An 11,135-nucleotide genomic window follows, 5' to 3' on the forward strand; every position below is an offset into this window, starting at 1 on the left:
TTGCAAAGGGCCAGACACGACTGAGTGACTTTCACTTTCACTTTTCATATAAAACCATCAGTGATGGAAATAAGGCATTAGAATTCTCTACACACCTCTGTACCAAGACTGGCTTTTGCTTCATCTGGTCCAAAGACTCTACTGAGTCTTTGAAAGCAGCATTTCTCAGGTTTGGCCTCCAGCAGAGAGGCCCAGGGGGTAGAAGGAAAGCTGAGGGCCAGTGCAATGGCCTCTGACGCCATGTCTCTATGCTTTGTAGTGGCCATGTACAAGGAGCCGTCTCTGCATGACCTCACGGAGTTCTCCCGATCTGGAAGTGGGACCCCGACCAAGAGCAGAAGTGTCTCCGGCGTGCTGAACGGAGGCAAGTCTATGAGCCACAACGAATCAACGTAGCCAGTGAGGGCAAAACAAGGGCTCTGTAACAGAACCTTACCTCCAGGTGCTGTTGAATTCTAGCAGTCCTTCACCCGAAAGTTGAGATTTGTCAATGACGTTTACCAAACAAACAAGGCAGAGTTCACTATTCTAATCTGCCATCAAACCTTCTCATCCATCCAAAAGCCCCATAATTTAGATCAAGCTTGTGCAAAAAAACAGTGCCGAGCCTGATCAGTGAACTAAATCTGGGAGAAGGACTGCCCAATTTTCTCATGATCTCACCTCTGCTTAGGGGAAGACAAACCAAAAACATTTCACAGCACTAATGCTGATTAAGAAAAATTTGCTCTCCAACCAAGACAATTGAAAAGACCATCATTGTTCTTCAAAAACAAACAAAAAAGAAAACAGAACAAAATTAACTGCTTCCGTGTTTTGTAGGGGCAAACAAAATTCTGTGAACTGTGTTGTTTTCTTGGCTTAATGTTTTCTATCTATGCTTGATTCATACGTATTCTTTACGTTGCAGTTTTATGATTTCTGAAATTCAATGGTTCTATTGACTCTCTGTCACTTAATCCAACTCAACCAAATTCAGGGTTGAAGCTGAATTGGCATCTCAGGCTCAAGGTTCTTATGATTTTACCATTTTTTCCCCTTTAGATTCATAGTATTCTGGTCAAGTTCTTGTGCTGTACTTTGTGCGTAGAAATTGTGTTGTGTTGTGTTGTCAACCCCAGTCAGTAAAGATTACTTAAAACTAAAGATTATCCTCAAGTGTAGTTTTCTCTTAATTCCATTTGTGTTATCATGTTAAACTATTATTGTGGCTTCTTATGTAAAGACAGTAACTGTGGAACTGTGACGTTGTCTTTTGTGTTGTTAAAATAAGAAATGTCTTATCTGTATACGTATGAGTCCCTCTGTCATTGTATTTGGCACGTGAATATTGTGTACAAGGAAATGTTAAGACTGGTTACCCCTAAACAACATATACTTATACCTGCTTCTGGAAAAGTGTTTAAGACTTAGCTAGGTTTCCATTTAGATCTTCATATCTGTTGCATGGAAGAAAGTTGGAATCTTGGCATAGAGTTGCATGATATGTAAGATTTTGTGCATTAATAATTGTTAAAATCTGTGTTCCAAAAGTGGACATAGCATGTACAGGCAGTTTTCTGTCCTGTGCACAAAACAGTTTAAAAAAAAAGTTGTTTAATATTTGTTGTTGTATACCCAGATACGCACCGAATAAACTCTTTATATTCATTCAAAGAAAAATCCTTTAACGTGTATTTACTGTGTCCATTATGTGCCGTGAATTGTGGTAGAAACTGGAGTTACACACTGAATTATGTACATCTGATCACCGCCTTCAGATAATCTACAGTCTAGAGATTTATATTCGCATGAATACTCTTAAAAGTGTAATTGTTATACTTGAACTGCAGGCTGGAACAGAAGAATTTTCATTCCCATTCAGTGATGAACTGTAAAAAAGGATCTATATTCTAGTACCCTGCTGTTCACACTGTCATCTCCCCCTCTCTGATGCTCATTTCTTTCCATAGAGGAAAGGCACGGGACTAAATATCTCAAGTCTTTTCCATCTCTGAGAACTGAACATAGCTATTTTCTTTTTTTATTAAAATTTCAAACCATAAATTAAAAATAGAATGTTACAGTGAATGCTGGTAAACCTACACCTGTGTTCAAATATTCACATACTACTATACTGTACATCTATCCATCCATCACTCCATCTTATTTGTGATACGTTTCAAAATCAACTACAGATATCTGTACACTTCCTCATAATTTGGTATGCATTTCAGTAACTAGAGTTTGGTGTCCATTTGCAGTATTTTGCATCATATACAACTTACAATAAAGTGCACATAGAGTGTCTTTGTTGAGTTGACAGATGCATACATTTGGGTCACCATAAACATTGTCAGTGTTGATGACTTTTCACTATCTCCCCAAAGCTGCCATCCCCTGGTCATGATGCTTCAGGAGTCGACCATGTAGGAAGGTGAGAGTGGAGGAACAGGTGAAACATAATTGGCATCCGTCAAATAAAGTTCCTGGGGCCCCAAGCAGCATGCTTTTGCACAAAGGAAGGCTCTTGATTCCTAAGACATCAGGGCCGGATTCAGCAGGAGCTCCTAGCCTAGGCCAACCCAGCCCAGTTCAGTCACCTTGTGATCCTGTCTTAAGCCCTCATCGTGCCAGAGCTCTTGGGTCCAGCTACATGAAAGATGCTGCCTGCCCAGTTTGGACAGGAGCCTGGGTACCCTATGCCATAACCAGACTCACTCAGCCTTGCCCCCCTCTATTCAGTCTTCCTAATTTTCAATCCATAGAGAAAAGTACTGCATTGTCTCAGTCTTGCTCCAAGGACTTTAAAATTTGATTATTGACGAGTTTCCTTGCAGCTTTTCCTTTTTCATTGCTCAAGAATAGCATAGGTCTGTTGGTAACAAACAAGTCAGTACTTTGGAGTCTTAGGAAAGCCTGGCATAAATTAGAAGTGGCCAAAATGCCCAGGAATAATCCTTTTTTCCCAGCATTCTCTATGAGCTGACTCACGTTGTTTTTAACCGAAGGTGATCTTTAAATAAGTCAATAATTAAACTGACCTCCAAAAATACCTCACCACAAACAGCCATACTTTCACATACCTTCATTACACACACATTCACACACACACACATAAACACCAGAAACGTTTCTCGTGGTTGGAAACATTAGCTGTGCCAAATGTTTGATGAAATAAGTTTTGGAAAAACACCACAAGGACTATTGGCTCGCAGATATGTGTCCACATTGTAGACACCTAGAGGGCTTGTAAGATACAGATGGCTGGACCCCACCTCCAGTGTTTCTGATTGAGTAGGTCTGGAGTGGACTCAAGCCTTCAGATCTTTAAGTTCCCAGGTAAGGCTGCTGCTCCTGGGGAACCATACTTTGAGAACCACTGGCACACACAGTATCCTTCAGGATTGAAACTGTGTATTAGAACATTGAATTCTAGAAAGTTCTGTGTTAAGGAAGCCTGCTTAACTGAGAACTGCTAGGGTGAACTGCTGCTTCTTTGACCATGGAGGCAGTTTCACAGAGCCCATATTAACCCTGCAGTAGAGCAATGGTACTCAGGCCTTTGGGGATACCAGAACCACCCAGGTATTTGGCCTACTTCCACAGTTTTAGGCCAGGCCTAGGAATGTCCTAAATTGGGCGCCCACCACAGTCTGAGACCACTGCTCTGTGGCTTGCACTCAGTCTCAGGTAGTCACACTCTCTGTTAGTGTATATCCACAGAGTATATACAGAGAAGTGTATATCTTCTTGTCGAATTGAGTCTAGGAAACAATATGGAAAACAACAACCAATACCCTTCTTCAAGCTTCTTGAAAAACAAATGCTAAAGTTTTCCTCGAAGAGTTGCCCTTGTACCTGGAGGGAACACGAATCCTTAAAGGACTGAGCAGGGAAGTGATCTGTAGCCCTTATCCTCACCTTCCTCACTGGCCTGGTCCTAAGCCAATCAAGTTCACTGAGTGAGGGAGTGATAGTCACTCAGTCTTGTCAGACTCTTTGTGACCCCATGGACTGTAGCCCGCCAGGCTCCTCTGTCCATGGAATTCTCCAGGCAAGAATACAGGAGTGGGTTGTCATTTCCTTCTTCCAAGTTCACTGAAGAACTTGTCAAAGGAGCCAGCAACATGTATCCAAATTTTCCAAACAGCCATAATCCAAGTGAACACAGTGGAGGAAATGAATATCCAATAGGATCATCTCTTCATCTACACTGACTGATTATTATTAATAACCAGTCTGTGGAGAAGGCATGGCGGAATCCAGGGCTGATGACCATTTTGAATAAATGTCATCCAGGTGCCTTAGAAACCTCATTTAGTTGAGGTGTGTTATTCATGAGATAAATTGAAATGTGCCCTCACTGGCACATCATATTCCTACCAACAGTCTTTCCAAGGCAATCTAGACTTCTACTATCATGCTTCTCAAACTCTTCCAACCTCTAGTTAAAGCCATTTCCACATTTTAGATCTTGATTATAGCAGCACCCTATTATAGTACCAGAATCTGTACAGGAATGTGGTAGTGGCAAAATGGATGACCATTTCCAATCAAAACCAAGTGGAGAGCTGTAACTAGGGTAGGCATTTGTGCCCCAAATTATTAACTTTATTGACAATGACAACTTATCATACCTTTCATCACGCTATATGCCAAAACATGTGGTCCCAGGGTTTGGCTTGATGCATTTAGCTATCCTGGAATGAAGCCACCTGGCCACCATGCTAACTTTTTCTGACACCTTGGGTGTGCCCTTTACCCCTAATGAATGGGAATGCTACAAGCAGGTACATGCAACAGAGTGTGCCTTAAATTCTGGATTCCTATTTAGCTCTAAATGAGAAAAAAAAAGGGGGGGGGAATCCACACTTTGAGAAAGGGGACGACAGAGAATGAGATGGCTGGATGGCATCACTGACTCGATGGACATGAGTCTCAGTGAACTCCGGGAGTTGGTGATGGACAGGGAGGCCTGGCATGCTGCGATTCATGGGGTCGCAAAGAGTCGGACACGACTGAGCGACTGATCTGATCTGATCTTTTATGAATCATCACATCCTGGACCTTTTTAATCTCTAAACATTGTGCTACTTTTTAGAGGTTAGTTTGAATTTGCTACACAGAGAGCAATATTCTATGCCAAATAAGTCAGCCCTTTTGCTAATACACATGAATACAAATGTCTGGTATTTTCTTCATCACACTTACTCTAATAAAAAAAAATTAAGGAAAGTACAGGGCATCTTCCGGGGATGTTTCCACTTCTACGTGGGCATTCTTGAAGAGATTTGTAACAGCTGCAATTCTGTCATTATGCATGCAGTCTTTCTAGAACACCCAATATGGCTGGTTTTCAATATGAGGATTCCAAACGAATTTACCAAATATCAATGCAATCTCTTCTTTTCTATTAATTTTGTTTCACACACTCTGCCTCTCTGTCTCTCATCAGTCACTTCACACACACACTCACACACACACACATACATAGATGTGACCCCAAAGATTCTCAGAAATGCTCTGTTTCTCTCGGAGGATAACATATGTCTATTCCATAGGGACACTGGGACAGCCAAGTTTAAAAAACCAGGACTCAAGACAGAGATGGCCAACAGGTACCTGAAAAGATGCTCCACATCACTAGTCATGAGGGAAATACAAATCAAAATCACAGTGAGATACCTAACCGCACACCTGTCAGAACAGTTGTTACAAAAAGGACATGAAATAATAAGCATTGGTGAGACTGGAGAAGCAGGAGCCCTCCTACACTGTTGGTGGGAATGTAAATTGGTGTAGCCTCTATGGAAAACAATATGGAGACTCCTCAAGATATAGAACTACCATATGATCCAACAATTCCATTTCTCCATATTTGCTTAAAGGAAACAAAAACACTAATTTTAAAGAATCTGAAAAAGAATATATACATATATATACACATATATATATACAGATGTATATATATATAACTGAATCACTTTGCTACAATAGGAAACCAACACAACATTGTAAATCAACTACAGTTCAATTCAAAAAAGAATGTAAATAAGATATCCTAAAAAAAGATATGTGCACCCTTAAGTTTATTGCAGCATTATTTACAGTAGCCAAAATATGGAAGCAACCTAAGTGCCTATTGGTAGATGAATGGGTAGAGAGGATGTGGCATATAAATATACAGTGCAATAGTACTCGGCCATGAAAAAAATGAAATCTTGCCATTTGTGACAACATGGAAAAAGCAAACAAAACAAAAATAGACTCATAGGTACAGACAGCACACTGGTGGTTACCAGAGGGGAAGGAGGTGGGGGTTGTGCAAAATAGATGCCAGGGATTAAGAGGTACAAACTTTCAGTTGTAAAATAAACAAGTCATGGGGATGTAATGTCCAGCACAATGAATAGAGTTAATAATACTTTAATAATTGCGTGTGGGGACAGATAGTAACTAAATTCATTATGATCATAGTGATCATAATGTGTAAAAATTTCAAGTCACTATATTGTACATCTGAAGCTAACATAATATTATAAGTCAACTATACTTCAAAAAAATACTAGGAAGAATAAAATCAGATTTTAAAAAATAGTGCCCCCTGGCTTCTGAAGCTGTCCTGCCAGCTATGACACTTCTTTTCACTAAGGAGAATTGTTCAGATTTGTCCCCACAACATGTTAGCATGTCTGTACATTCTGTACTCTAAATAATTGTGTGCTCTCCATTTGTTTTCAATTCTGCAAAGTTAACACTTAGAGTAAAAGAAATGTACAAGGGTAATGATTGAGTAAAAACTCAGCTCCTTGGAGTCAATTTCTCAGCTTGTTGGCTCAGTGGATATTTTTTACCTTATAAGCCTTCAGTGCACCGCAGCACATGACTGAGGTCTGGAGAAAGCATGCAGGCAAGGATAAATGGATTGACACTGAGTGAATCTTGCAGAAAAAAAGATATTTTAGGGTTTGAGCAGTGGGGACATTTTCCTTCCTTATTAGGATTAGTAAAGTGGAACTCCAACTGGAAATAACTATGCAGTTTTACATTCTTCATATATGTAAACCTCTGCATCACTAATACCCTCGTATAATACAAACCGGATGGTTCCAACCCAAGTGTTCTTTTCTTCTTTAAAAGTTGCAAAACTAGGATCAATTAGTTCTCAAAGACTGGCTGTACTACAGTTTTCCCTTTAATATAAAACAGCTGAACAAAACAGCTTACACAACATTTGAGTTTCCTGGGTCTTAGGGACATTTCAAAGTACATCATCATTACGTTCACCAATGTGCTGTATGCCAAATCCACACAAAACACTTCCCTATGGTGTGTGTATGTAGTGGGTAGGGCACTAAATAGAGTCCTGCTACCTACTCTTATGGAAGTTTCAGTGAGGAGATATCCAAATATCCTTGAAGTCACCCATATCAAGTAGAATATCATGTGACTAAACCACGCTAGAAACCAAATACACAGGTTCTGCTTTCCAGAAACTCTCAGTCTAAAATAGTCAACAGACGTGCAACTATCAACTTTAGTCAGATTAGGACAAACACTGTAATACATATAATCAAGGTGTCAGGAAAACACAGCGGTGGAAGAAAATTGATTAGAGAAATTGAAAAAGTTTCAAAGAGGAGTTCATCTGAGTGGAGTCTTAAAAGACAAATAGGACTTCAACAGTTAGAAAGGTAATATAGATGACTCTAGGACCAAAAACCAATATAAGCAAAACATAGAGTCATTAAAAAGCATTGAATGTCCAGAAAACATTAATTAGACTAGTGTAGCTGGACAAGAGGAGGCAGAGCCCCTGCTATGCATGCAAGAGATGCTTGGGAAGAGAATAACCTCCCCACCATGCTTCATTCCATTATGTCTCATTGCCGGAAAGAGACTGTGAGCCACCTAGGTCTGGATTATTGGCATGTATAATATAAGTTTTGAAGCCTAGTTGCTCTATATGTTTTGTAAAAACCCAGTGAGTAAATGGCTCTCTTCAGTAGACAAAGATCAAAGATAATGATCTATGAGCAAAGTATGAATCACAATCTTGCCTATTAGACTGGAGTGGATGGGTCTTACTAATTTTCCCTTCTCATCTATTGAACAATCTGTTCTTTGCCAGCTTTCAAAAAGAATTTGTCAAGCAATATGGGTTGTTTGACCAGTACAATCACATAGAGAAAGAAAAGCCGCAGCAAGATAATGAAAGGAAAACTTTCTTCCAGCAAATTCCTTCCATCTAAATGTACATTTTAAAGATTTTTTTCCTTTGAATAAAGTTTATTTGGAGTTTTCAGGTTTCCAAAGTTAAAATAACATCTCTGCCTCCATCTGTATACTCCATCACATACAGGCCCCCACACATGCCATGGGTGAGCTTGCACACACAAACACACACACAATATTTGTATACTTCTTTGGGAAGGAGAGCTAAAGTTTTCATATAATGTAACATAAAAAGTTCTTAAGAATAAAATTAATTTGGCTTGACAAACATAATCACCATGGAACCCAAACTCTTGTAATATAGAGTGTTTCCAGCACCACAACCAGTTTTCTTATGCCCCTTCCCAGTCAATTCCCACCCACCACCCAAAGGCAACCAGCAGTCTGATTTTTTTCACCTTAGATCACTTGTTCCCGTTTTAGAACTTATTATAAATATTATTATACATATGTGGTCTTTGTGTAAGATTTGTTTTGCGCAGGATAATGTTTCTGAGATCCATACATGTTGTTGTGTGTTATCTGTATTTCATCCTGTTTATTGCAGAGTGTTGTTGTTTAGTCGCTAAGTCACTTTGTGACCCCATGAACTGTAGCCCGGTAGGCACCTCTGTGTGTGGGATTCTTCAGGCAAGAATACTGGAGGGGGTTGCCATTTCCTTCTCCAGGGGATCTTCCTGACCCAGGGATCGAACCCAGGTCTCCTGTATTGTCAGGCAGATTCTTTACCACTGAACCACCCAGGAACATAATTTGGCTATACCCACAGTTGGCTTACCCATTTCCAGTTGGCAACACCTGGGCTGTTTCCAAATTTGGGCTGTTGGAAGAGAGCTGCTATAAACAGCTTCATATGCAGGTTTTTGTGGAAACAGGCACATAAGTAAATACCAAGGTGTAGATCTTCTGTTCTCCTGGAGTAGGTGTATGGTTCATTTTATGCATCTGTCAGAACTTTCTCCAAAGTAGTACTTTTTTTACACTCCTACCAGCAGAGTATAAAATCTCCAGTTGCTCCAAATCCTTGTCAGCATTTGTGTCTTCATTCTTTTTCATTTTAACCATTCTGGTATGTGTGTAGTGGTTATCTCATTTGGCTTTAATCTGCATTTCCCTGATGATTAGTGATGTCTACCACATTTTCATGCGCTTATTGGCCATTCGTGTATCTTCCTTTGCGACATGTCTGCTCCCATGATTTGCCCATTTATATCACACTGTCTTTTTATTATTGATCTGTAGGAGTTCTTTATATAACCCAGATACTAGTTCTTTGTCAGATACGTGATTTGTGAATATTCTCTTCCACTTTATGGCCTTTTTATTGATTGTTTTAATGATGTCTTTTAGTGAGCAGACATTTTAATTTTGATAAAATCTAATTTATAAATTATTTTCTTGCATTATTATTGATTTTTATGTCTTATCGTTAGCTTTTATGTTTTATATATATGATCCAGCTCGAACTAACTTTTGTGTACAGTATAAGGTCCTAGTTGAGGTTAATTTTAAAATGCGAATATCCAGCCCTGCTGGTTGAAAAGACTTTTATTTCCACATTAGGTTGCTTGGTGTTTTTGACAAGAAATCAAATAAACACGTATATGTGTGAGTCTATTTCCAGACTCTCTATTCTGTCCTACTGGTATATTTATTGATTCTTATGTCATTACTACACAGTCTGCTGCTACAGCTGCTAAGTCGCTTCAGTCGTGTCCGACTCTGTGCGACCCCATAGACGGCAGCCCACCAGGCTCCCCTGTCCCTGGGATTCTCCAGGCAAGAACACTGGAGTGGGTTGCCATTTCCTTCTCCAATGCATGAAAGTGAAAAGTGAAAGGGAAGTTGCTCAGTTGTGTCCAACTCTTAGTGACCCCATGGACTGCAGCCTACCAGGCTCCTCCATCCATGGGATTTTCCAGGCAAGAGTACTGGAGTGGAGTGCCACTGCCTTCTCCAACTACACAGTCTAAATTACTTTAACTCTCTCATAGGTCTTGAAGTCTGGTAAGAATTCCTTCCACTTTCTTCTTTTCTGGATAGCTTTTGAACATTCTAGGTCCTTCTCTGGGGAGCTGGATATGTCCCACAAGGCTTCCTCTTTAATCTGCCCTTCTACTTTTCCATCCCCTCCAAGTGCTCACCTGATCTCATGTTTTCATTCATCATTGCTAACTAATGAATCTCCAAATCAAATCGTAATCTCTGGCTAAGTCCAATTCATGCTCCAAGCCCATGTAGACATTCCCCTAAAGCTTAGCTATTTCTCCACATCAGCAACGAATTGAACTCACTAGGCTTTCCCCCAAGCTGGCCCAAATGAGAAGTAAGATCACTCTTACCAGCTTCAAGCTCAGAAATACAAGGTCTTTGAATTGTCTCTTCATCTCCCATGGCTAATCACTGACGGTTACAAATATTTGTTTTTATTTTCTATTTTTTTTAAACCATTCTCAGAACCACCTTCTCTGGAACATTCCACCTGAATTAATGCTATTGTCTCCCACTACCTCCACTTCATATCCCAGTTAGATAAACTTCCTAAAAATCCTTTGGGCCATATTGTTTCCTTATTTGATAATGTCTGATCAATTTCAAACCTCTGCATTTGGTCCTTGGAGGCTCTTCCACATGTGTATGCATGCTCAGTCACCTCAGTCGTGTCTGACTCTTTGTAACCCCATGGACTGTTGCCACCCCCCCTCCACCCTCCTCACCAGGCTCCTGTGTCCATAGGATTCTCCAGGCAAGAATACTGGAGTGGGTTGCCATGCCCTCCTCCAGGGGGTTTCCTCCAACTCTCTCACTTCCTCTCCTAGCAGACTTTATAAATAAATGTGCTATCTGGTAGTTATTTGAGCCTTTCTTTTTTTCAATTAATTAATTTATTTTAATTGGAGGCTAATTACAATATTGTA

At 40.0% G+C, this 11,135-nt stretch overlaps 1 protein-coding gene across 4 annotated transcripts in view; it reads left to right on the forward strand.

The window, feature by feature from the left end:
- The window catches only part of FGF13 (fibroblast growth factor 13), a 542,346-nt gene extending 540,684 nt beyond the window's left edge, over positions 1-1,662 (forward strand). For all 4 annotated transcript variants that reach the window (XM_086386532.1, XM_086386530.1, XM_086386533.1 and 1 more), the window contains one exon: positions 260-1,662. In XM_086386532.1, the coding sequence (XP_086242658.1) occupies positions 260-396 (137 nt within the window). In that variant the 3' untranslated portion in view covers positions 397-1,662. The remainder of the gene's footprint in view (positions 1-259) is intronic.
- The last annotated feature ends 9,473 nt before the right edge of the window (positions 1,663-11,135 follow it).

Source organism: Bos grunniens, chromosome X, assembly GCF_055505025.1.
Source record: "Bos grunniens cultivar Pamir isolate PY7600 chromosome X, Bosgru_T2T1.0, whole genome shotgun sequence".
Lineage (NCBI taxonomy): Eukaryota > Metazoa > Chordata > Mammalia > Artiodactyla > Bovidae > Bos > Bos grunniens.